General features: G+C 45.9%; 1 protein-coding gene across 1 annotated transcript; it reads left to right on the plus strand.

The window, feature by feature from the left end:
* Positions 1-9,518: 9,518 nt before the first annotated feature.
* LOC114592517 (uncharacterized) lies at positions 9,519-27,617 on the plus strand. The gene is made up of 5 exons (XM_077923291.1): positions 9,519-9,730; positions 11,445-11,555; positions 12,905-13,028; positions 16,628-16,791; positions 21,392-27,617. Exons 4-5 carry the CDS (start codon positions 16,659-16,661, stop codon positions 22,921-22,923), a joined length of 1,665 nt encoding a protein of 554 aa, XP_077779417.1. The 5' UTR covers positions 9,519-9,730; positions 11,445-11,555; positions 12,905-13,028; positions 16,628-16,658; the 3' UTR covers positions 22,924-27,617.
* The last annotated feature ends 87 nt before the right edge of the window (positions 27,618-27,704 follow it).

A 27,704-nucleotide genomic window follows, 5' to 3' on the forward strand; every position in this document is an offset into this window, starting at 1 on the left:
CCTGGAGGCAGTGCGGATTATTTTGGGGGGCTTCACTCACACAGATGTGAGGGCAGTACTCCCAAAATCCCATCAGCACATTGAGTGTGCAATAAGGGGAGAAAGTACTCTTGAGAAGGCGTATACGAACATTAGACGGGCATATGAGGCGCACCTCGGTGGTTCAGATCATGTGTCCCTGCTTCTGACACAAGTGTACACACCCCTCAGGAAACAAGGCCAGCTACAAACACGGATGGTTACGGTGTGGCCTGAGGGAGCCTCTCAGCAGTTGCAGGACTGTTTCCAGGAGACCGATTGGAATAGGTTTGACCATCAGGATCTAGAAACTTCTACATCAACAGTCCTGGATCGAGGACCATCTAAGAAATGATACTAGACAAATGTGGCAGGGAGTTCAACATCTGACTGGTTATAAATCGAGAAATACATCAGTAGTAGAGAGTACGGCTTCCTTGGTGGGAGAGTTGAAGACCTTCTTTGAGGTGACACCAACAGTGGCTCCAACAGGGATGGCAGAGCTATTGGCCTCACTACCTGCAGAAAATGCTGTCAGGGTGGAAGAGGGAGAAGTGAGGCGAATATTAAAGGAGGTAAACACGAGGAAGGCTATGGGCCCAGATGGGGTGGCTGGCAGGGTGCTAAGAGATTGTTTGGACCAACTGGCAGGAATCTTTATGAAGATTTTTAACCAGTCTCTGGCCCAAGCAGCCGTTCCACCCTGTCTGAAATCTGCTCCCATCATTCTGGGCACCACAGTTCAAGAAGGACACTGACAAACTGGAACGTGTCCAGAGGAGGCAACCAAAATGGTCAAAGGCCTGGAAACAAGGAAAGCTCTTCGTTCACAAGGACAGCGTCACTTCACATGAAAGAACTAACGGGGGGAAGAAATTAGTGCTTGAAACGGGAGGAAAGATTCCTTCGCAGCTCCATTCTCAATTCCCATGAGATACTTCATCCAGGGGAGTGTTTGGAAAAAGTTTCATGCAGGTCAGAAACCGGATCAGTGCTTGGAATGTAGAAAGAGCTTCATTCTGTTGGTGAATCCAATTTTCCATGAAATATTTCCTACAGGGGACTGCTTAGAATGCTTAGAAAAAGCTTCACCTAGGAAACCAGTCTCAATTTCCATTAAATAAAACACAGCAGGGATAATCAGAGCATCTTAGCAAATGGTATAAGCCATATGGTATTTCTGGTGTCAGGGAACTTGATGAGCAATGAAGGGGAGAGATAGCGTTGACCCGGAGGAAGGCAGGAATCCAGGCTCCAGAGTCCCAGAATGGCCAGGGGCCCCCAAGGGGCATCTGTCCCACCCCCTGGGGGAACCCCGCTCCCCGCTCACCTTCTTGGGGTCTCCGGCTGCCTCTCCTTCCTCCATGGCTGCCTCTCTCCTCTCTCTCCCAAACCCACGTGGAAAGCCAGGCAGCCGGCTCTTCCGGGTTCCTCCTCCGCCTCGACCAATCGCCGCGCACAGAGCGCCCAGCTCTCCACCAATCGCCGCGCGAGGGGGGCCGTCCCGGAAATGAAGCCAGCGCGGAGGCCTAGGAGGCGCTCTGAGAAAGGGGAGAGGCCATGTTGGGTCAGGGCAGCCGGTTCTTCCATGTTTGGAGCGGGAGGAAGGGCCCACGGCCATCTTGAATGAGGGCACTTTTGTGCCGGATTCTTATGTATAGATACATACATAGCTATGTACATATTATATATATATAATAGTTTAATATAGATAGGGAATTGATAGACGTAGGTGGTATATGGATATACGGCAGCTGCCGGGTGCCCCCCTTGGTTAGGCCTGTGATGGACAGCAGAGCCAGGCCAGTCAGCGGACTTAGTCCCTCGGAAATTCCCCCAGGGGGCGGGAGCCTCGCTCTGATTGGCTGCCAAGCCAGCGGGGGTGGAGCCAGCCCTTTTGGCGGGAAAAGGCAAGGCGGCTTTTCTGAGGGGGGAGCTTGGAGGGGAAGGTGGGGAGGAGAGGAAGAGGAGTCAGGCGGGAGTTCAAGGGGAGAAGCTGGGGGGAGGGAAGGGAGACCCCCAAGAAGGAGGGCTGAGGGGACCCCCTGGGTGTGGGGGGCAGACTGAGGGGGGGAGGGAAGGGAGACCCCCAAGAAGGAGGGCTGAGGGGACCCCCTGGGTGTGGGGGGCGGACTGAGAGGGGGAGTGGAGGGAGACCCCCAAGAAGGAGGGCTGAGGGGACCCCCTGGGTGTGGGGGGCGGACTGAGAGGGGGGAGTGGAGGGAGACCCCCAAGAAGGAGGGCTGAGGGGACCCCCTGGGTTTGGGGGGCGGACTAAGGGGGGGAGCGGAGGGAGACCCCCAAGTCTGAATGGGACACGACTCAGTCCAGGAAGGAGAGGGAAGAAGGGGCAGAAATGGAGTTCAGCATTTGATCACCATGTCTAGTGTTACGGCAAAATCTGGGTGCGAGGCTGCTCTGCCACCCAGCTCATCGGACTAAGTCCGTGGGTCCCTGCGGAAGAAAATGAGCTCAGCCGGACGCAGGAGCAAACTGTAGAAGATCCAAGTTTATTGCGCAACAGGTTCAAGGCGAGATTGAACCCCGAGAATGGGGCGACATAGACTTTTAAAAGTTCCCTCCAAGTCCCAGAATACAGTGCACGAAACGTCATGAATACATTTTGGGAAGGTTGGGTTTCATGGATTACATCATGAATATATTACACACGTCATGAATATGTTTACAGAGAGGTGGGGTTACACTGATTAACATTTAAGACAAGGGAGGGGGGAATGTGCAGAGTGAGGGATATACATAAATAAACATTTCTTGAGTACCGGTGGTGGCAGGACAATGGGACAGTGATATGCATCGTCTGCCACCTGGTATTGCCCGGAGGAAGGGTTAGGCAGGACGATCTGACAGGATTAAGAAGTTCCTGTGTACGTGACTTGTCGTCTTGAAGATTATGGAGGTAGGGGTAGCAACATGGAGTCCAGAGGCAACTGAGTTGAATGTCACCAGGATGGAGAAAATCGGAGTTGTGGTTGATTTTATATCAATTTCTAAAGGTTTCAATGCTTTCCAGACTCACGTTAGGAATAGGGCGAGAGAAAGGCATAGGAAAGATGGGGCTTATTCCGCCCGCGTGAAGACAGGAAAGAGAGCCTTTTATTTACAAGGCAGGGGTACAGTGTGGTGCCTATGCAATGGTGCGGGGGCTGAGGGTTCGAGGCCGGCTGGGCACTGCAGGGGCCATCGCCTCGGACCCCTTCAGGGAGCGGTAGGGAAGGATGGGTACCCCCCCCCCTGTTCCTTCCGTATCAGTCCCCCATTCGGAGATAGATTTGCATTAAAGTTCTGCAAGAACTTGCAAATCTTTTCTCCGCACCCTAAATCTCGGTGAATGTAGGGGTGCCCTGTGAGTGGGAATAGTGGGCAGCAAAAGAGGGAACAACACGGACGAATAAAATTACTTGTGGCACTCTAGCTCTTTCAAACACTTTCAATAGTGGTGTATGCTTTACATTTAGCAGGAAGGTCCACTACTGACTGAAAAAAATGCAGTTTGCTTTTTAGCCCCACCGTTTTTGTGTTTTCAGGTGCCAAGCTAGCTCTTCTGTGGTCTCACACCGGCATAGTGGTACAGTAACACATCCTGCTGAATCCCCTCAGGGCTTTCATTTAACCATGTCGCCTGGCAACCACCATAGCTGACCAGGCTTGGACACATCATGAGAGATATGTCTTCGCCTTGGTCTTTCTATAGGGTTTTCATTATTGCAGGCTCTGGTCCCACACTCATGGAAAGTTGTCCACTTGCTCTTAAAGGACCAAAAGCTAGTTGCAGCCTGGATACACGTGCCCAATTCCGGTAGAGTCCAATTTGAATTTATCTTGCCCCATGGTTCTCAACTTTTCAAAACCAATATGTTAAAACCAAAGCCATTCCTAAGGGGGCATTTGTCCAAATGAGTCAATTTAACTCTATAAGGGACCATTCTTGCTACATCAAGGCATATACAATTTTCTTGTTACCAATAATAATATTACGTATGGTAGTCGTGTCCTCAAATAAATAAATAAAATTTTGACATGATCTACACCCAATTTCATCTGGCATCCTAATCAAAACATCTCAAATAATAATAAGGAGTGTTGCTTCAAATCTATCTGATAAAATATGGTTCCGATAATAATACTTGGTTGTGGTAGATTAATTTCGCAGCTATAGATGAAAACCAAGATTAATAAGTAAATAAATGCAGAACAATTGCTACTTGAAGACAGTACTGAATCTGCAAGAGATGCAGGGAAATCATAGAAAAGATTTGAAATAGTTTTCTGGAACAGAAAGAAAGAAATAGTAAAATCTGGGAACTTCATATATAGAAAAACATTGAATGCATAAATAAATGGGTAGGGAAGGTTGGCACTCTTCGGAGTGCCAGGTGGGACAAGGAAATATGATCATCAGTTGACTTGATCTAAGTATAGTCTGCTCTATTGGAAAGCATTGTAATATATGGGAAAGCATTGTAATATATGGGAGTCCTCCATGAAGACTTGGGGTGTAAGCCATATCCTTCTGCTGTTCATAGTTATGTATGTTACATTACACAGAAATTTTTCTTTTGTGGAGATAACACATAATCAGACACACTTCAACATTCCTACATAATAACACATAATACACAAAACCAACTAATTAAATATCATTTGCATATTGACATAATTGTGATCTTTTACGCATGTATCTTTTGAATCCCTGGAGCACCGAGGCTTGAGGTTCAAGTGAAAAAATGTCCTCGCTATTCAACTCTTCCCCGTCAGTCTACATCCTTTGAAAGAGATAGCTGTGGGCACTCTGGCGTCTGTTGTGCAGGTCTTGTGATCGCGAAGAACCGAGTTGAGGGAGGGGTTGTTGCCGCTTTTCATCATTGCACATCTGTATAAGTGATATCCTGTAAGGGGGCAGGGTTTTGGGGACTTAAAACACGGTTAGTCTAGAAAGAGAACTGTAAAAATACAAAGGTAAAAAAAAAAGGGAAGAAAAAAAAAAAATTAGATTACCAGTCAGATGAAACCAGACTTGACACAAAGACATCAGACTTAGAAAAGAATTATTATTAAATAATACAAAGATATTATCAAAACCACACGGATTACTACTGGACTGAAAAAATTGGGAAAACAATGGGGGGAAACTTAATTTAAAATTGTGCAAGTACCTTGCACTAGCCAAAATGATAGAATTAATAAGAAATGCTCAGGCAAAAGGTAAACAAATACCATTCCACAAACAATGTTTGGTTGTGCTTCGATTAACTTCATAGACATCATGGAAAAACGGATTAAATAAATGGAAAACAGATTATTTGTAATTTTAAAAGTGTCAAAGCCACAAAGAGATTCAGGCTTGTTTCACGGAATAGAAAGAAAGTCGCTGTGGGAGGAAAAAAGGGGACAAACACTTTGTTATCGGGGTTCACATATCCTGTTAAAAGGGAAAATTATTTCATGTGAGAAGCCTGTCAGGAAATGCTGTTCCTAAAATGCAGACAAACAAAGTCTGTGATTTTAATCCCATTGAGGGGTGGAATTCTTTGATATTTACCTGTGAAAAGAATTTGGCATGTTAAGATTTCAAACTTGGGACACATTAAGGGTGATTTCTCTCAATGGTTCCAAGTTTTACATAAAAAAAAAACCTCCTCCCCCCCCACAGTTCCCCCTCCTTCCTCTCTCTCTCTCTCTCTCATTTCTTTTCCTATCCCTTTTTTTTTTTTTTTTTTGCTGATCTAGTCTCTGTGCATGTGTGGAGTTCATGTCTCAGCAAACCTTTTATACTATTGAAATGTTGCATCTTTTGGCAAAATTACCATTTGAATAAAGGAAATGAAGGGTAAGGAGTAGATTTAAAAAATAGGGTTAGATTTTAAAGCAAAAAAGAGAAACTCAGCAATTTAAGTATTCACCAAAGCTAGCAATTTCAGCCCAAGCAAAGGGACTGCTTCCTTTATGTACAGGAAAGGGCTATCATTATTGGTCATTTTATCTGGTCATTCGCGGAACAATCAACCGCTCTCTTATTTATGAGTAAAAATGGCCAGTCAGAATTCATAGGATTTTAAACATTCTCAGTCAGTTCAGCCTTACCATTCGCAGACAAATTTTTCTCCTGCCCTTTATTTACAGGATTGGTCAAGGCTAATTCTACTTGATTATTCATTTGTATGTGCTTAAACTTTGAGTGGACTTTTAAGTCTGATTTTTGTAAATAATAGACAAAACGATAAACACTGTAATCACTTAAATGCCTGATATCACCAGTTCTGCTTCAAACATCATGGCTTCACCTCACACCTTTTAAAAAAACAAAGAGCAAATCTGGGCTGAATTTCAACTCATCAGCCACAAATTGGGAAAGTTGAAAGGGACCTGGGGTCATCTAGTCCAACCCTAAAATACAGGGTTCATAGCAAGATTTGTACTACCAGAAACACACACATACTTATGTACACAGACACAACTGGGGAAGAGATCACAAGCCATGCGCCTATCACAAACCATGCGCCTATCATGTACTAAGGAAGAGGAAAATAAAAGTACCCAACTAGTTTGAGTGAGAGTTTACTTCCTTAGACTAAAGAGTGAAAGTTCCTAGATAAATTATCTTTAAAGACTGAAGTGAACATTTTTCCTAAGATAGGGAGAGGATCTCTTATAAAGCATAGTTTAAACAGCCATAGATTTGATTTAAAGGAATACAAGAGTGAACAATTTTTCCTGAACTTGCAGAGGAATAGTAAGCCTAATCTATGCCCCCCCACCTTTGCAGTTTCCTTTAAAGGAAGCTTACTCGGAAGTAAATTTACCTGGCACAGAATAAGAAGGAGAAGGGAAAAAACCTGAAAGAGACAGAATGAAACAAGGGGGGCATTTTCTAAGAAAAGAGGCCAGGACGTCTTATAGAGACTGATATCAGGAGCTTTACAATAACTCTTCTGTCCAACCAAATCAAAGTTAAAACTGGACTCACATAATTTTCTTAGAAGGAACACCATACCTTCATAGGCATATGCTTAATGAAGTACATACACTGCATTTTAGCTTGAGAGAGCAGTTGGCTCAACTAGGCTTTTGCAGCAGAAACATTTGGTTATCAGCACCTTCCAAAATAAGACTGTAGACTCACAATCTCAAAAGTTGGGGCAAAGCAAGAGGTGGGGTAAACATTTGCACACTTCATTCTCATCTTGTCTTATTTAGGACTGCTAAGATCCAGCATGGCTTCCTTAGATTTAACTTTTGAAGCAAGCTTGCAGTTTAAACTATGCACACTTAAGAAAGGCAGTCTGCCAGAGACAGAAGGAACAGACAACACACATAACAGACAACATGTAAACATACATATTCTCATATATGTATTAACAGACAGCACACATAACAGACAACATGTAAACATATATATTCTCATCCTTTAGTTGGTTATTGCAAGGAGTTGGGCCACTACCTTTGGCTTCATTAAGTGAAATTAGTAGGAAGGTCCCACATGGTTTTATGAGCCTCCTTGCCTCTTCAAACACACCACCAGTTAATCAAACTGGTAGGGCTCACAACGCTTGGTTGACGGGGTACCCCTTTATGTTTCACGCGTGTCTAGACAGAAAGAGGGAAAGAGAAGGGGTCGGTGAGGATTGGTAGGTCTAGGAGATTGGTATACTTAACATGAGGATTTATAGGAAAAGAGGGGTCATCAGTCGCTTGGCAACTTTCTGAGAGAGTTTTTAAAGAGCTCTAGCTATCCGGTATTTCATATTTCCTTCCGATTTCCTTAATCAATAACCTGGGGTCCCTTTCCACTCTGCCGATCCCGCCCAATTCCTCATGGGCTATCCCTCCTGGCAACCTCCTTATCTATCGTCACAATCTCAGGAAAAGGGGCCCTACTGGACGCCCGCGCCGTGCGGTGCCAGATCGGGTGATCCCTGGATAGAACTTCGAACTGAAAATCCCCCTTGCTTTTGGAAGCGGGCTCACGCACGATACACGTGTTACGTGGCTCCGACCAGTGCGGCTGGGATTGGGATAGAAAGCAAGACCACTTCCTGCCCCCTAGGAAGGACGCTCGGGAAGATCGGAAAAAGAGCTCCAACCCCTTGCTTTCAACTGGGATGCCCGTTGCGGAGAGTCGGCTATCTTTCAAGTCGGGTCTCTCCGTCTTACTTTCGGGCTCCCAATTGGTGCGGCTGGCTGGAGATTTTAAGGAAAAGAGATAGAGCTCAGAACCCCCCTTTCGGGTTGAGCAGCGGTCCACGGTCTCTCTCACCACTTGGACCAAGAGACAGGCGAGAAGGAGCGATAGAGAGGAGGGCAGAGAATTCAGTTGCCAGGAGACTTCCACCCCCTTCCCACCAGTGCACTGGATTTTTCCTTTTCCTTATACTCACGCGTCTTCTATGATGATCCCGGGATCGATGAATAAGCCGGCTGGATCCCTCTTTTGCTCCCCGGCTGAACTCCTAGGGCTTTCGATTACCGCCCGGGAGATGGCTGGGGGTCCAAAAGGGTCTTCCCAGGCAAAATGGCCCGGAGCCGGCTGAAGATTTCGGGGCCCCCAGTCAGCAGCTCGGGAGAACCGCAAGCCCCACGTTCGGGCGCCATCTGTTACGGCAAAATCTGGGTGCGAGGCTGCTCTGCCACCCAGCTCATCGGACTAAGTCCGTGGGTCCCTGCGGAAGAAAATGAGCTCAGCCGGACGCAGGAGCAAACTGTAGAAGATCCAAGTTTATTGCGCAACAGGTTCAAGGCGAGATTGAACCCCGAGAATGGGGCGACATAGACTTTTAAAAGTTCCCTCCAAGTCCCAGAATACAGTGCACGAAACGTCATGAATACATTTTGGGAAGGTTGGGTTTCATGGATTACATCATGAATATATTACACACGTCATGAATATGTTTACAGAGAGGTGGGGTTACACTGATTAACATTTAAGACAAGGGAGGGGGGAATGTGCAGAGTGAGGGATATACATAAATAAACATTTCTTGAGTACCGGTGGTGGCAGGACAATGGGACAGTGATATGCATCGTCTGCCACCTGGTATTGCCCGGAGGAAGGGTTAGGCAGGACGATCTGACAGGATTAAGAAGTTCCTGTGTACGTGACTTGTCGTCTTGAAGATTATGGAGGTAGGGGTAGCAACATGGAGTCCAGAGGCAACTGAGTTGAATGTCACCAGGATGGAGAAAATCGGAGTTGTGGTTGATTTTATATCAATTTCTAAAGGTTTCAATGCTTTCCAGACTCACGTTAGGAATAGGGCGAGAGAAAGGCATAGGAAAGATGGGGCTTATTCCGCCCGCGTGAAGACAGGAAAGAGAGCCTTTTATTTACAAGGCAGGGGTACAGTGTGGTGCCTATGCAATGGTGCGGGGGCTGAGGGTTCGAGGCCGGCTGGGCACTGCAGGGGCCATCGCCTCGGACCCCTTCAGGGAGCGGTAGGGAAGGATGGGTACCCCCCCCCCCTGTTCCTTCCGTATCACTAGAAAGCGGAACATCGGCCTGAGAAGAGAAGCTGCGCCTGGACTTCTGCCTTTAATGCCCTGACAGCCTCCAAGTTGAGGCAAGAAGTTGACTTCTGCCTGAAAGTACCTGAAACTGTTCTTAAGCTGAGGTACCACTTGAGCTAATGGGGCCTCCTGCTGCTGCTGCCACCACACAATTTCTGTTCTCATCCTGAAACAAAGTTCTTAACCTGAGGTAATATTTCTGGGTTAGCGGAGTCGGTAACCTGAAGCGTCTGTAACGTGAGGTACCACTGTATTACTATTCTCCTCCTTGGGCCTCTGAGACAGAGAGGGGCTTTCCCTCCTCGTCTCCCAATGGAGAGGCCTCCTCCGTGGGGCAACATGGCGAGGAGAGAGGCTGCCCTGCAGAGGCCAAGCCATCATGGCAGGGAGGCGGCTGAGAAGAAGAAGAAGAAGAAGAAGAAGAAGAAGAAGAGTTTGGATTTGATATCCCGCCTTTCACTCCCCTTCAGGAGTCTCAAAGTGGCTCACAATCTCCTTTCCCTTCCTCCCCCCCCAACAAACACTCTGTGAGGTGAGTGGGGCTGAGAGACTTCAGAGAAGTGTGACTGGCCCAAGGTCACCCAGCAGCTGCAGGTGGAGGAGCGGAGACGCGAACCTGGTTCCCCAGATTATGTGACTACCACTCTTAACCACTACACCACACTGGCTCTCAAAGAGGACCAAAGGTGCCGCCCTCCTTCATCCGGGAGGAGAGACCCCCGAGAGCGTGGGACCCCCGAGGCCCACAGGGGAGCCATGGCGTCTCTGGGAAAAACAATATGGCGTTCCCGCCTTTTTTGGACAAATGCAATCTCCTGGCCCTGCCGCTTCCATGGGCTCCTCCTGGGCCTGCCTGGCCATGGGGGGGGGGGGAAATCCAGCTGGCCCAAAATACTGGGGGGGGGGGGAGAGAAACAGGAAGAGAAGGAAGGAGAAATGAAGGAGGACCTGGGAGGGGGAGCAGCCATGAGGGAAACTCAGGGGGAAAACTCCCTCAGGAAACCGGGCGAAGGAGAGGACGAGACCCAGGGGAATCTGAAAGCGGATTGGCCAGCTGCCCAATGCAGAGGCTTCTGATTGGTCCAGCCCTGCTCTGGGGTGGGAAATGGGGTCAGATGGTTCTGGGAACCCAGTAGAAACTGGTTTTCTGGCAGGAAACACGGAAAGGATGGCAGGTGTCCCTCTTCCTTTGAACTGGAGTCCGGAGTCAGCTCTGTCAGACTTCTTTCTGGAATAAGAAACGCCCTCCTTTCCTGCTGGGTCCCAAACAGGGGCAAGTCAAGCTCAGCGCCACCTCCAACCCCCTCCCCACTTGAAAAGCACCACTTTGAGAAGCAGCAACTCTCAAATACAAAGAAATCAGCACCTCCACCTGCTAACATTCCCCCCCCCCCCGGCTTGGTATTCAGGGAGGGCTTTTCTTAGCCCCTCATCCCCCCCCCCAATTCAAAATAAGGGCAGGCTGGCTGGAGACCCTTCCCTCCAACCTCCTTACCATTATTTAATGGCATCCCAGTTATATGTATTACTCTTGTCCCAAAAAGAGCCTCAGCTTCAGGGGTTCTTCTGAATGAGCTGCCAGGAGAAGGCGCCTGAGCCTGACTCTCCAGTGGCAGAAGGTTCCCTAGGACACTCCAGGCTCAACGTGGGTCAAACGCTGAGGAAAACTTCCTGGAGCAACTTTTGGGAAAAGGGGAATACATGTAACCAGGATGCCATTATATAACGGTAAAGGGGTTGGGAAATGGGAGTGCCTGATCACCTCATCTGTCTCCTGAGAAATCTCTATGTGGGACAAGAAGCTACAGTTAGAACTGGATATGGAACAACTGATTGGTTCAAAATTGGGAAAGGAGTACGGCAAGGCTGTATATTGTCTCCCTGCTTATTTAATTTGTATGCAGAATACATCATGCGAAAGGCTGCGCTGGATGAATCCGAAGCCGGAATTAAGATTGGCGGAAGAAATATCAACAACCTCAGATATGCAGATGACACAACCTTGATGGCAGAAAGTGAGGAGGAATTAAAGAACCTTTTACTGAGGGTGACAGAGGAGAGTGCAAAATATGGTCTGAAGCTCAGCATCCAAAAAACGAAGATCCTGGCCACTGGTCCCATCACCTCCTGGCAACTAGAAGGGGAAGAAATGGAGGCAGTGAGAGATTTTGCTTTCTTGGGCTCCAGGATCGCTGCAGATGGTGACAGCAAAATAGAGCCCATAATCCCAGGATCTCTGAAATGAACAAATCAATGCACAGGGTGGTCCAGCTTGAACTCTTCCACGGATAAACGTTTGCCACGTCCAAAATGGAAAGCAAGAGCAGAGCAGGGTCCTCCAAACATCCGCAGGGGTTTGGGATCTAGGCATTCAGCTGCCCAAGGCACTTGCTAAGACCTAGATCTGGGCTCCTTGGGGCAAATGGGGGCGGGGAGGGCAGGCTCTAAGCGCAGCAGGAGATCTGCCCGCAGGCAAAGGGGAGGGCAGGCTCGGTGCGCTCGGTTTTGCAAGCGTTAAAAGGAGCAGAGCTGGATTCCTAGAGAGGACGGGAAGTGAAGGGGGTGAAGGTCCTCCATCGCTCAATTCCCTCCCTGCCCCATCCCTTCCTGCTTTCTTCTTTCTCCTTTCCCCTTCTGGAATCCGGTGAGTCCCCTCTTTCCTCCCTCGGAGGGTCCCAGGAGGGCAGGGAGGGGGCATGGGGGTCCCTTCTCAGATCATGGGCGGCGGGGGGGGGGGGAGACCCCCAAGTCAGGGAGCAGAGGGTCCTCCCTTGTCCCCTCTGCCAAGCCAGGGAGGGGGGGGGGAGATCGCAGGAGGACTGCAGCTCTGTTCTTCCTTGGGATCCAGATGCTGCCTTCATTTTGGGGAGGGGGCTTGGGGTCAAGGAAAACTGGGCAGGTAAAGAAACCCCCTTCAGGTTTAGGGATTATTATGGTGTGGAATGGGACGCGGGTGGCGCTGTGGGTTAAACCACAGAGCCTAGGACTTGCCGATCAGAAAGTCGGTGGTTCGAATCCCCGCAATGACAGGGTGAGCTCCCGTTGTTTGTTCCCAGCTCTTGCCCACCTATCAGTTCAAAAGCGCGTCAAAGTGCAAGTAGATAAATTGGTACCACTCAGGTGGGAAGGTAAATGGTGTTTCCATGCGCTGCTCTGGTTGGCCAGAAGTGCCTTAGTCATGGTGGCCACATTTATACAAGGATTAAGACCCATCATTAAAATACACAACAAAATTGTTCCATTAAGATACTGAAATAAGCATGCAAGAAAATAATAGTATTAAAACAATGCAGCTATTAAGAGGCAGAAAACAACAGAGCAATGTGTAGAAAAATATCATCTTTCTTCTCCCTTTTTCTCTTAGGGTCGTGTGCTTTGAAGACGTAGCTGTTCCTTTCACAGACGAGGACTGGGCTTTGCTGGATCCAGACCAGAGAGCTCTGCAGAAGGAAGTCAAGGAGGAGAATCCTGGGATCGTGGCCTCTCTGGTAAGGCTCCCTGCTGGATCATAAGATCAGCTTTGAAATTCCATACAGATCTCTGAAGGACAAACCTCCTCTATTTTGAGGGAGCCCAATAGCGCCACCTGCAGCACCTGAGATGTTAACACACCCACAACTCTCCATAGGAGATGTATCTCCTGTTCTGTCTGGGAATATTCTTCCACCAGTCCTGCCTTTTCCAACCAGGATGAGGCTGCTCTCAGCTGCCCAGGCCTTCTTCCATGTAGGCTTCAGAGATCTTAGGGGCGTGGAGGTACATCCTGTCAAATTCTCTTTTTCTCAATTTTTTTCCTCAAAAAAGGCAGTAATTCATTTCCCTTCTTCCTCTTTCACAAGCAGTCATTTGCATTGTTCAATCATTTCAGGCTCAATTTCTTCCTCAGCCTAAACATAATAATACTAATACTGCCATATAACAGCAGATTGTAGGTGGTGAATTGGAGAGGAAGAAGAATCGAGACAACCAAGAGAATCCACACAATGGAGAAACCATATAAATATTCAGAGTGTGGAGAGAACTTTAGTCAGAGCTCCCAGTCCACTTCCCATCAAGGAAAGCTCTTCGTTCAGAAGGAGACACTCACTTCACATGAAAGAACTAACGGGGGAAGAAATTAGTGCTTGAAATGGGGGAAAAGCTTCATTCGCAGCTCCACCCACAGTTCCCATGAGATACTTCATACAGGGGAGTGTTTGGAAAAAAATCAGTTTCTATTAAATAAATCACAGCAAGGATAATCACAGAATTTTAGGAAATGGTATAAGGCATATGGTATTTCTGGTATCAGGAAACTTGATGAGGAATTAAGGGGAAAGACAGTGTTGACCCGGAGTAGTTACAAAATGCATGTTCTCTCCCCAAGTGCCACAGACCCTCCTCCAAAGAGAGCTTCTCTGAAGAAAGCCCAAGCAAAAATTACTCCATTTTACGTGAATAAGGAAAAAGAGGAGGTGGCTAAGAAACAGCAGGAGCCAGATCCTATTACTGACCTTATAGGATCTCTCAGCAGCTCCAAGGATGAGCAGAAAGAGGTTTTGGGCCCAGGCAGCTCAACTGCTAAGTCATCTCTGGCACTGAGACCAGGAGCTCAAGCGACTCAAGGCCAAATCCAGGCTAAACAAGTAGAGGAACTAATCTGAAAGCAAAATTCAGAACTATCCTCAGGAAATGCTAATACAAGGATAAAAGACTCCTTCTCCCAAGCCTCTGGTGCAAATGAGGAATTATCCGTCATTGGGTGACGAGGGACTACTAACGAGGGACATAGAATGCATAAAATCCTTTTTGGCTGACACTAATAAAATTCTTACCATCCTGATAGGTACTTGTAAAACCTTCTGGAATAAAGTCTGGCAGAGAGTGTGGAACCGGATAATACAACAATATCTCTTTCCCTACCATTAAAAATAGATCAATAAGGGAGGTTTAATTCGTCCACATGGCAAATAGAGGTCTATAAGTACAAAGAAGAGCAAAAATGTTTAAAAAAATTAAAATAATGCAATATTAAAAAGTTAACTTAAAAATACATTCTAACTTACTTAAGAGTAGCTCATGCTCTGGGTCCAGACAGAACACTTAAGAAGCTTGTACTGTACAGTGGTACCTTGGGTTAAGTACTTAATTCGTTCCAGATGTCCGTTCTTAACCTGACACTTTTGTTAACCTGAAGCACCACTTTAGCTAATGGGGCCTCCTGCTGCTGCCGTGCCGCCAGAGCATGATTTCTGTTCTCATCCTGAAGCAAAGTTCTTAACCCGAGGTACTATTTCTAGGTTAGCGGAGTCTGTAAACTGAAACGTATATAACCTGAAACATATGTAACCCGAGGTACCACTGTACTGGAATCTGCACACCAGATCCTTATATCAATATGAAACGATATGCAAGGTTATCAAATGCTCTGCTCTCCTGTCAGAAGCCAAAACCAAACCAACTAGGGAGAGGGTTTTGATAAGCAAGAATTGGAAATGGGCGCTGTCTCAAAATAAGCTACTTCTCTCAAGCTACCCTAAGCCTTTAGGGATCTTCTCACAAGAGGAGCGTAAAGTTTGTGAATATAGTGTATAAACGCAGAGAATATCTAAGGAGGAGTGGTGTATTAGTCTCAAGATTATTCCAAAATGTGGCATCACCAGCTCCTCTGCTTCCACATTCAGCAACACCCCAAAAAGTCCTCAATTCAAGGCAGACTATTATCCTTTAGTTGACATATACTCTGCAGGTAACAATCCTGACTAGTCAGCTGACCTGGACCCCAAGGAACCCCCTAACTCAGACAGCCCTGGGAAGGACCTAGTTGACAGAACTGAAAAGAATTGATTGCATGTCTTCTGTGCTCTGCCATAAGAAGCCCAGAATGAAATACTCTCAGATTTGACCTCTGACGTTCCTGCCTAATAAGTTTGAAGAAGGAACACAAGGGCTGATGCAAGCAGAACTTGACCCTTTGTGCTCCAGATCCAGCCCACCAGAACGAACCCTCTTTCCCCGAAGATTTGGTCCCCATGCAAGAGGGAAATATGGCCAAAACATCTGCCTGGCTTGCAATGAGAGAGCTCAAAGAGCGTCAACAGGACTCTCCATCGAAAGCACCAAGCATGGGGCCACTTACATGTATTAGCTACTCGTCTGTTTTCTGCCCATGCTCTGGGCTTGCAGTTTTCAGGCTTAGGGACAGGATGGTAACTCGTTTTGGCACCAAGTTCTGTCCATAAGCCCCAATGAGTTCAATGGGATCTACTCTCAGGTCACTACTGGACAGACCATGCCAGCCTTACAAAGTGGGGTGAGGAGCAAAGAGCTGAAATTGGAATTGTTTAGAAATGGGGCTTTTGAGGCTTCTGGTTCCGGTCTCCCTTAATGGATGCCGCTCCCACGATAGCAGAGATCGTTAGCAAATAATAAACAGATGATTTGAGGGTAATTGTCCTCAATTAAGGCTGCGTGCTGGAACAGATGGAACAAGATAATAAACCGCTAAATTTAGACAGATACAAAGCTGAAACAATTTGAACTGGAAAGGAAAATGTATGTTGTTGGGGAGGGGGAGCCTTTACTCTTTCTTTATATATATATATCATGTTTGTAACATAAATGATTCGGCAGCACACACACCTCGAATGCTAACAAACTGATAAAAAGCAAGAGGAGATAAAAGCGAATGGGATTATATTTATGGATTACAACAGAAAAGCGAACTATGTGATAAAATTGAAATGGATTCAAACCTCAAACGTTCACTGTATTGCTATGGAAGGAAATGGAGTTTAGTTTTGATGATCAGCCAAGGCTTGGGGACAGGATGGTGACTGGTTTTGGCACCAAGTTCTGTCCATAAGAACCATTGAATTCAATGGGATCTACTCTCAGGTCACTACTGTGCAGAACATATCAGCCTTGCGAAGTGAGGAGCAAACAGGGGAAACTGCAAGCACTGGAGATGTTTAGAAATGGGGCTTCTGTTGGGAAGGGGCTGCCCCATTTGGGCTTCTCCAGGGGCAGGAGAATATCTAGGGCAGGAGAATGCCTGCAGGGCCTCTGAGGCTCACTTTGCTTCTTCCTCTCTCCCCGGACCCTGCAGCTTCTTTTGGCTCCTTGACTCCTCAGGAAGGATGAGTGAGACGGATCCTGCAAAGCTAGAGGAGATGGAAGAGGGAAGATGGACGCATGACCTGGTCCGGCTGTCTCCTGCATCCCTCCCCACAACCTCTGAGCGTTCCCTCCCAGGGACCTCCGAGAGATCTGGTGAGTCCCATGGGAGGGGAGATGGGGAAATGGATGGATGGAGCCAGAGAGGAATTGGGGCTTCCTCAGCTTGGGGGTGGGGGGAGGCAGGCAGGCGGATGGAGATGGAGAAGGGGAGCACCTTTTCGGGCTCCCCCACCTGCCTGCCTGCCTGCTCCTTTGTCATCTGCAGGCAATTTCAGCTAGGAGTAGATCACAACTCCCCAGTCACCGCGATGTATTGGCAGCTCAAAAGGTCTAAAATCAGTTCTGTGATCTGAATGCCTTACCAATGTCCAACACTGATCCGTCGCGCAGCACTAGAAACCACAACTCTTTTTTAAAAAAATTGGTTTTCACATATTGTTTTACAATACAGATGTACCAAAGCCAACACCATTTCCTCCCCATCCCCCCCATACATTTACATTTCTATTTCCTCAATCCATCATATTATTCTTTTCTCCATCCTCAAACTTCCCTCCGCCCCATCGCGCAGCACTAGAAGCCACGAGTCTTGAAAGGAACCTGATCCTGCTTTGCAGATTGAATGCAGATGAGGCCTCCATGTATTTTTCTTTTCTTTTCTTTTTGGAATAACTTTTTATTTGCTTTTAAAAACAAGGAACATAGGAATAATAAAACATGTAGACCAAGTCTTCTCATGTCATTTCTATGTAAAATAGCAGAATAAATTTGCCGGAATATCTATAACATATAGTTCATCATTAGTGTTCAGTGTATGAGTTCTGGGTTCATGTATTGCTTTCAACTGAAACAAAAAAGGGGAAACAGGAGAGAACAGAGAACATTCAACATCGCAGAGCCAAATGCCTACACTGAAGCTCTTGTGGCCGTTGTGCTTAGATTAAGTGAGTAATAGTCATTTTCCCTCTTCTGTTACCAATGAAACAATACAGAGTTCGTTTCATCATGAAAATGGGAGGGAGAGGGTTCAAAGTGAAGAAAGAGATTTATGTATAAATTTAAATTTAGACCAACCAGATTGAGATAACTTCTGATGGGGAGTGTTCAGGTAAAGATGTTGCTGTTTGTTAAAATACTGTACTACATCAAACATTAAAAGCCTTCCTAAACAGGGCCACCTTCCGATGTCTTCTTAAAGTCTGGTAGTTGTTGTCCTCTTTTACATCTGGTGGGAGGGCATTCCACAGGGAGGGCGCCACTACCGAGAAGGCCCTCTGCCTGGTTCCCTGTAACTTGGCTTCTTGCAGTGGGGGAACCACCAGAAGGCTCTCGATGCTGGACCACACTGTCCGGGTAGAACGATGGGGGTGGGGACGCTCCTTCAGATATACTGGACCGAGGCCGTTTAGGGCTTTCAAGGTCAGCACCAACACTTTGAATTGTGCTCAGAAATGTACTGGGAGCCAATGGAGGTCTTTCAAGACCGGTGTTATATGGTCTCGGCGGCCGCTCCCAGGCCCCAGTCTAGCTGCCGCATTCTGGATTAGTTGTAGTTTCCGCCTCACCTTCAGAGATAGCCCCACGTGGAGCGCATTGCAGTAGTCCAAGCGGGAGATAACCAGAGCATGCACCACTCTGGCGAGACAATTCGCGGGCAGGGAGCGTCTCAGCCTGCGTACCAGATGGAGCTGGTAAACAGCTGCCCTGGACACAGATTTGACATGTGCCTCCATGGACAGCTGTGAGTCCAAAATGACTCCCAGGCTGCGCACCTGGTCATTCAGGGGCAAAGTTACCCCATTCAGGACCAGGGAATCCTCCACACCTGCCCACCTCCTGTCCCCCCAAAACAGTACTTCTGTCTTGTCAGGGTTCAATCTCAATATGTTAGCCGCCATCCATCCTCCAACCGCCTCCAGACACTCACACAGGACCTTCACCACCTTCACTGGTGATTCACTGATTTAAAAGAGAGGTTATGGTTGATGGTATCAAATGCCGCTGAGAGATCCAGCAGAACTAAGAAGCAGCTCTCACCTTTGTCCCTAGCCCGCCGGAGATCATCAACCAGTGCGACCAAGGCAGTTTCAGTCCCATGATGAGGCCTGAATCCCGACTGGAAGGGATCCAAATGGTCTGCTTCTTCCAGGTGTCCCTGGAGTTGTTCAGCAACCGCTCGCTCAATCACCTTGCCCAAGAATGGAAGATTTGAGACTGGGCGATAGTTGGCCATCGTGGCCGCATCTAAAGATGGTTTTTTAAGAAGCGGTTTAATAATCGCCTCTTTCAGCGGGTCTGGGAAGGCTCCCTCACGGAGGGAAGCATTCACCACCCCACGAAGCCCATCGCTCAGCCCTTCCCAGCTCGCTTTTATAAGCCAGGATGGGCAAGGATCCAGGAGACAGGTGGTTGGTTTCACTCGTCCAAGCAGCCTGTCCACATCCTCGGAGGTAACAGATTGGAATTGATCCCACACAATTTGACTAGACAGGACTCTAGCACTCTCCTGCCCCGGCCCTGCTCCCACGGTGGAGTCTACCTCTTCTCGAATCTGAGCGACTTTATCTGCAAAAAACTTTGCAAGGTCATTGCAGGAGAACATGTGGCACGTACTGGGCCCTGATGGAGCAGGTGGTTCCGCTAAATTGTGAACCACCTGAAAAAGTCTCCTGCTGCTGTTTTCTGCAGATGCAATAGAGGCGGTGAAGAAAGTCTCCTTCACCGTCGCTACCGCCACTTGGTAGGCTCGACATTGAGCTCTAACCCGTGTCCGGTCAGCTTCAGAATGAGTTATCCGCCACCGGCGCTTTAGCCGTCTCAATGATTGTTTCATTGCCCTCAGATCTGTGGAAAACCACGGGGCTGTCCAGGCTCCATGCAGTCAGAGAGGGCGCTTCAGAGCCAAACAGTCAATAGCCCTGGTTAACTCCACATTCCAGTGGGCCACCAGGAAATTAGCTGAAAGGCCATCAACATGGGATAAAACATCCCCTACCATTCTCTGGAAACCATTTGGATCCATTAAGTGGCGGGGGCGGACCATCCGAATTCGTCCCACCTCCCTGCAGAGGGGATGGGTCGCGGAGAAGTCCAGTTGCACCAGGAAGTGATCTGACCATGGCACTTCTTTTGTTTTGCTTTTACTTAGTGTCAGATCACCAACATCCGTAGAGGTAAACACCAGGTTTAAGGCATGTCCATGGCTATGGGTTGGGCCAGACTTATTCAGGGACAGCCCCATGGAGGCCATGCTTTCCACGAAGTCCCGAGTGGCCCCTTGTAAGGTTGTGTCGGCATGGATATTAAAATCCCCTAGGACAACCAAGCTAGGTGTCTCCAGGAGAACATCCGCCATGACCTGAAGCAGCTCAGGCAGGGAATCCTTGGTGCAGCGGGGAGGTCGGTACACCAAAAGGAATCCTGTACTGCCCCTATTGCCCAACTTCCAAAACATGCACTCAGAAAACTGGGTCTTCCCAATAGGACGCCTGGTGCAAACTAATGACTTCCTAAAACTCACTGTAACCCCCCCTCCCTGCCCACATGACCTGGGTTGCTGTGCGTAAGAGAAACCTGGTGGACAAGCAGCAGCAAGGACAGGCCCATCTGCTTCATCCAACCAAGTCTCTGTTACACATGCCAGGTCAAGTCCTCCATCCATCATCAAGTCATGGATTGCAGTGGTTTTATGAATCATTGACCTGTCATTGCACAGCAGCACCTTCAGGTCATGTGGGTATCCCTTGCTGATTCTAGTATCCATCCGGTCAGGACCAGACCCGGAGGCAGGAATAGTCCTCAGACAACGACTAAACCTGCCCCCTCTGTAACAACATGGTCTGGTCTTAGCGTAACTCCTCCTCCTACCCGTGATCACTGAGATCGGTTGTCCCAGTGCATCCCCCCCTGTGGAACATGCCCCAGCCATTTTGTTGGCTGGGACCCACTCCCCGGCAGCCCTGACCCCTCCCATTAGGAACAAAATAAAACCTTTAAAAAAATAAAACAATAAAACAATACAAAAAAACCTGTAGAAATTACAAAAACACCTAAATCAAACAAATTCCCAGGCCCAACCAAACATCCACCCCACCCCACCCCCACCCCCCACATATAAAAAATTCAGAAGAAATTTTTAAAAACATTTTAAAAAGAACTCTGCGCCCCCCCCTGAGTCCTCCTGGACAGCAGCAGCAGTAACAGCAACCGTAGTTGTGAGGCCTGTCAGGCCCCGCCTTGGGCCAGATGGTGAGTGGCAAGAGCAGGGCCCTCAGGCACTCACCCAGGGGAGTCCTCCTGGGCAGCAGAGCAGTCCTTTTGAGGCTTGAGGCCCCGCCCCGGGCCAGGTGGTGAGTGGCAAGAGCATGGCCCTCAGGCACTCACCCAGGGGAGGTCAAGGAGGAGAATCGTGGGATCATGGACTCTCTCAGTAAGGATCCCTGTTGGATCATAACATGTTGTGATTGGAGATGGAGTGGATTCCATGATTGAGCCACAAAAATATCCATCCCAGATAAAAGCCAAGCAATATCTCAGTTAATACCAGGAAACAAAAACAGTGAAAACTATTGGATGGCCTCACATCTCATTCTCTTCAGTTCTTCCTCTGTCACAAGCATTCATTAACATTGTTCAATAATCTGGAGCTCCCATTTCCTCCTGAGACTCTAATTAGCTTCTTTCTTCATTGCAGATGGTGATGAATCAAAAGGGAAGAACAAGGGAGACCACAACAGAATCCACATAGCAGAGAAGTCAGATAAATATTCAGAGTGTGTAGAGAAGATCCGTCAGAGCTCCCAGTTCACCTCCCATCAAAGAAAGAGCTTCATTCAAAGGAATAGCCTCACTTCACACAAAAGAACACAGAGTAGGGAGAAATCGTATCAGTGCTTGGACTGTGGAAAGAGCTTCACCCAGAGGGCCCATCTCACTTCTCATCAAATAATTCATACAGGGGAGAAGCCCTATCAGTGCTTGGAATGTGGAAAGAGCTTCAATCAGAAGGGTAGTCTCACTTCCCATCAAAGAATTCATACAGGGGAGAAACCGTATCAGTGCTTGGAATGTGGAAAGAGCTTCAATCGAAAGTATCATCTCACTTCCCATCAAATAATTCATAGTGGGGAGAAACCATATAATTGCTTCGAATGTGGAAAGAGCTTCAGTCACTGGGGGAATCTCACTTCCCATCAAAGAGTTCATACAGGGGAGAAACCGTATCAGTGCTTGGAATGTGGGAAGAACTTTAGTCACCGCCAGAATCTCGCTTCTCATCAAAGAATTCATACAGGGGAGAAACTGTATCAGTGCTTGGAATGTGGAAAGAGCTTCAATCGGAAGGGTCACCTCACTTCCCATCACAAAATTCATACAGGAGAAAAACCCTATCAGTGCTTGGAATGTGGAAAGAACTTCAGTAAGAAGGTGAATCTCACTTCTCATCAAAAAATTCATACAGGGGAGAAACCCTATCAGTGCTCAGAATGTGGGAAGAGCTTCAGTCAGGAGGGGAATCTCACTTCTCATCAAAAAATTCATACAGGGGAGAAACCCTATCAGTGCTCAGAATGTGGGAAGAGCTTCAGTCAGGAGGGGAATCTCACTTCTCATCAGAGAATTCATACAGGGGAAAAACCCTATCAGTGCTTTGAATGTGGAAAGGGCTTCAGTCGGAAGGATAGTCTCACTTCCCATCAAAGAATTCATACAGGGGAGAAACCCTATCAGTGCTTCGAATGTGGAAAAGGTTTTCGTCTGAGTGGTCATCTGACTTCCCATCAAAGACTTCATACAGGAGAGAAACCGTATCACTGCTTGGAATGTGGAAAGAGCTTTCGTCTGAGTGGTGATCTGACTTCCCATCAAAGAATTCATACAGGGGAGAAACCCTATATGTGCTTCGATTGTGGGAAAAGCTTCCACAAGCTCACTTCCCATCAAAGAATTCATACAGGTGAGAAACCCTATCAGTGCATGGAATGCGGAAAGAGCTTCAGTCAAAGTGCCACACTCTCTTCCCATCACAGAATTCATACAGGGGAGAAACCCTATCAGTGCTCAGAATGTGGGAAGAGCTTCAGTCAGGGGGGGAATCTCACTTCTCATCAGAGAATTCATACAGGGGAGAAACCCTATCAGTGCTTGGAATGTGGGAAAAGCTTTCGTCAGAGTGGTTATCTCAATTCCCATCAAAGAATCCATACAAGAGAGAAAATGTCTTAGTGTTTGGAATGTGGGAAACGATTCATTCCTTGCCCACCAAATAATTTATACGGGTTTGAAAAAGGGGTCCCTCTCAAAGGGGGCTGCAGACAACCGACAGATTACAACTGGGGAATATTTCACACAGGAAACCACACCTGCTTGCATGGACTTTTGTCATATATGGATTTATAATAGTGAAGGTGAATCTTTGATATTTGCAAGCTTCCCTTAGGGCTCAGGGGGAGCAAGCTTGGATTCTAGAGGAACCAAACAATTATTAACTGTGAAATCTGTCGCACAGTGTGGTCTCTTCCAGAAGTGTTGGAGCCAGCCGTCACAAGTGGCATTTGTTTAGGGTAAAAAAAAGACACAGAAAGCCAGCAATATTTCCATAATAAGAGAGAGCAGCTCATTCAGACTTCTTCTCCTCTCCGGTCACTTTTTATTGTCCTTTGTTCTGTCCAGGCGCATGGCCGTTTGCCAATCTCACGTTACCTCATCCAGTCGAGCTTTTATTGCCCCTTTACCATATAAAGTAATCATTGCCCAGAGGAATGTCAGGGGGCACCCTGCAGTATTTACAAGACTCTGCCTTGGCTTTATGACTCCCACACAGAAGATTCTTCGGTTTGGGAAAAGATCAGTCAGTTAAAATACATTACATGTGTCTTAATTTTAACTAAACAAAGGAAAGTAGGAAGACAGCCCAGAGTCTTGGAAGGTAAGATGGTGGAATGAAATAGGGCCTTCTGAGGAGGGACTGCACCGAAAAAAATTGATGGACAACAACAAGAAGAGTCAGAGTTTTTTAGGAGGTTAGAGGGAAAGTTATCCGATTATGCTGACCAGAAAATTATACTATTGGGAGATATGAACGGCGTGGTGTCGTTAGAGCTGGATAGGCTAAGGGACACGAAAGGCACAGAAGGAAAACTACCCAGAACCTTCTTCTCTTTGGTACAAAATTGTAATTTAGTGGATATTTGGAGATTTAAATACCCCCTGGAAAAACAACATACTTTCCACTCAGAACCCAATGACTCTTTCTCAAGATTAGACCAGATATGGATTTCGGCAGAATTAATCCCAAGAGCTGCAAGGGTGGGGATCCAGGCTAAAACAATTTCCGACCATAACCCAATAAAAATGGAACTGAAAGGGCTAGAAAGAAGGACAAATAGATGGAAAATGGGAGACTATTTATTGGACGACCAAGAGATAGTAGAGAAAGCCCAAAACAGGTTAAAGGAATATTTTGAAGACAATCTAGGTAAAGGTACAAAACCAAAAGTGGTGTGGGATGCAGGCAAGGCGGTGATGCGGGGCTTCTTTATCCAACACAATGCAATTAAGAACAATAAGAGAGAAAGAGGGGAAAAAGAAATTTTACAACAAATATTAGAGAATGAACAGAAATTAACTAAAAATCCCCAAAATAAGAAAATAAAAGAGAACATTAAAGTCTTACAATCCCAGTACGCGATGTTGATAAATAGAGAGATAGAATGGAAAGTTAAAAAATTAAGACAAAGGAACTTCGAGTACGCTAATAAATCAGGGAAGTTATTAGCCTGGCAATTAAAAAAAAGGAAGGAGCAGAATACAATAAATAAAATTGAGGTGGAAGGAGAAGAGATAAGCAAGCCCAAAGAAATAAGGAAGGCCTTTTTGGATTTTTACAGAGGACTCTTTAAAAACACAGAAAGGAATAACATGAGAAAAATAGAGAGATATTTAAAAGCTAAGAACATCAACAAGATCTCCTCAGCAGAAAAAGAGAAGCTAAACGCTCTAATTGAGATAGAAGAAATCAAAGCAACAATTAAAAATTTAAAAAATGGGAAAGCTCCAGGCCCAGATGGGTTTACTGGTAGATACTATAAGGAGATGGAACCAGCTCTACTGACCCCATTGCAAGAAGTAATGAATAACATCCTCAAAGAAAGAGAACTACCAGAGACGTGGAAGGAAGCATTGATCACATTAATTCCCAAACAAGACTCAGATTTACGGCAAATTAAAAACTATAGACCGATTTCCCTGCTAAATATAGACTACAAGATCTTTGCGGGAATCCTAGCAAAGAGATTAAAGGACATTCTGATAGAAAGTATACACAAAGACCAAGCCGGCTTTTTGCCGGGCAGGCAAATGAAAGACAACACAAGAAACATAATAAACATCATAGAATACTTAACAGATAGGTGCGATAAACAAGGTGTGTTGTTATTTGTGGACGCCGAAAAAGCGTTCGATAATGTAATCTGGGATTTCCTGCTGAAACAATTGGAATATATGGAGGTGGGCACCGAATTTTATAATGGGATAAGAGCCATCTACACAGAACAGAAGGCAAGACTCATAATAAACAATGTAGAGACTGAAGAAATAACAGTAACTAAAGGAACAAGACAGGGATGCCCACTGTCCCCTTTATTGTTTGTAATGGTGTTAGAGGTCTTACTTAATTCTATAAGAGACAACAAAAAAATAAAAGGAGTAAGGGTAGGTCAGAACGAATATAAAATCAAAGCTTTCGCGGACGACCTGGTGGTAACATTGGAGGATCCATTAGACTCAATAAAAGAGGTGCTCGAAGAATTCAACCAATTTGGTAAAATAGCGGGTTTTAAACTTAACAAAAGGAAAACAAAAATGATAGTTAAGAACATGTACAAGGACAAAGTTGAAGAATTACAAAGAGAAACGGAACTAGAGGTGACTAAGAAGGTGAAATACCTAGGAGTATGGGTAACGCCAAGAAATATAGACTTATTTAAAAACAACTATGAAACAGTATGGAAAGGAATTAAAAAAGACATAGAAACGTGGGGCAGGCTCAGATTGTCATTTTGGGGTAGAATAGCCACAATCAAAATGTCCGTACTTCCAAGAATATTATTTCTTTTCCAAAATATCCCCGTGATTAAAGGTACTAGGATATTCAAAGTCTGGCATAGGGAGATTTCAAAATTTATCTGGCAGGGGAAGAAACCCAGAATAAAATTTAAATTGTTGACAGATGTGAAGGAAAGGGGAGGCTTCGCCCTGCCAGATTTGAAACTATACTATGAGGCATCTTGCCTATGCTGGGTAAAGACATGGATTAATCTGGAGGATAGAGAAGTGCTGGACCTAGAAGGTCATGATAACCGATTCGGGTGGCACGCCTACCTGTGGCACGGGCGGAAGAGATCGCACAAGGAATTCGGAAACCACATATTCAGGGGCCCACTGATTGAGGTATGGGAAAGGTACAAAGACGTGCTAGAACCTAAAACACCCCACTGGCTGTCACCATTAGAAGTTATGTCCGTTAAAAAGACCAATATGAGGGCTAACTGGGCCACATACGAACAACTGTTAATGAAAGAGGAAGGAAAGTGGAAAATGAGGCCGTATGAGCAGGTCAAAGACCAAGTTTATGATTGGCTCCATTACTTCCAGACAAATGATATGTTTAGGAAAGATTTCAAAGATAAAGGATATGTTGACAAAAACTCTAGATTCCAAACTGAGATCCTGGAAAATAATACAAAAACTCTGTCTAAAATGTACAATCAGTTACTGGACTGGAACCTAATTGACGAGGAAGTTAAGTCGGTAATGACACACTGGGCCAAAGACTTTGGCCGTAACATCTATTTTGAAGAGTGGGAAAAACTATGGAAACAACATCTTAGGTTTACGGCTTGTGTGTCACTTAAGGAAAATTTAATGAAAATGTTTTACCGCTGGTATATGACTCCCATCAAACTAGCCAGAATGTACGGATCCTGTAACAAATGCTGGAAGTGCAAGGAAAGGGAGGGGACATTCTACCATATGTGGTGGGAATGCCAAAAGGTTAAAGGGTTTTGGGAGAGTGTGTATAATGAAATAAAGAAAATCTTAAGTTATACCTTTGTTAAAAAACCCGAGGCATTCCTGCTGGGATTGGTAGGAAAGGAGATAAAAAGGAAAGACTATAAGCTGTTCCAGTACGCAACAACGGCAGCAAGGGTCCTGTTAGCCAAAAACTGGAAATTAGAGGGTTTGCCGAAAATAGAGGAATGGAGATCAAAATTATTAGACTACGTGGAGATGGATAAGATGACAGGGAAAATCAGATATATAAAAGACCAGAGGTTTATAAAAGATTGGGAAAGTTTTACGGAATATCTGGAAAATCTAAGCGATGGTCAGATAACACTAGTGGGTTTTAAGGGAGCTCTGTAAGAAGCAAAGGGTACTGTCTAAAGGAAAACAGAGGAACCAGAATGATCAACGGCACTACAAAAGAAGAAATGCGGAACTATTGGCTTTTATTAATACGGATGATTTGTGGAAAGGTTGAAGGAAGTCACTTTGTAAACTATGTAAACATTAAGTGGAATATTATAGTTTTGTTTTGTATTTTGATCCATGCAAATCAATAAAAATTATGTTGGGGGAAAAAAGGAAAAAAAGAAGAAGAGCAAAATGTTCATCTTGCATGTTAATTTACATATAGATCTGTTAAATATGATGAAAGTTGCATGCCAGTGGCTGTCAAGATAAGATAAAGGATTAAGATCGGGATGATATTGGGAATAAATAAAAGAGAGAAAAGTAGGAACAGGAACCAAAAATATAAAATAATCATCATCATCAATCTTTGACTTTTGTCTTCTGGGTTTCTCTGTTGTTATTCTGTCTCTCACAGCTACAATAAACCTACCATTAATATTGTGGACTAGGCATTTCTTCGTCAGAGGCCAAAAAACCCAAATTTAGCGGGGGATCAAATACTTTCCCCCTTCACTCTATATGTTTACACA

The sequence above is a fragment of the Podarcis muralis genome, chromosome 2, assembly GCF_964188315.1.
Source record: "Podarcis muralis chromosome 2, rPodMur119.hap1.1, whole genome shotgun sequence".
In the NCBI taxonomy this organism is placed as follows: domain Eukaryota; kingdom Metazoa; phylum Chordata; class Lepidosauria; order Squamata; family Lacertidae; genus Podarcis; species Podarcis muralis.

What these genes read in the sequence shown, in the direction of transcription:
- LOC114592517 (XM_077923291.1), top strand. Translation starts at nt 16,659, where the DNA reads ATGAGTGAGACGGATCCTGCAAAGCTAGAGGAGATGGAAGAGGGAAGA. An exon ending in AGGGACCTCCGAGAGATCTG is followed by an intron (nt 16,792 to 21,391) that starts GTGAGTCCCATG and finishes TCTTCATTGCAG; the next exon opens with ATGGTGATGAATCAAAAGGG.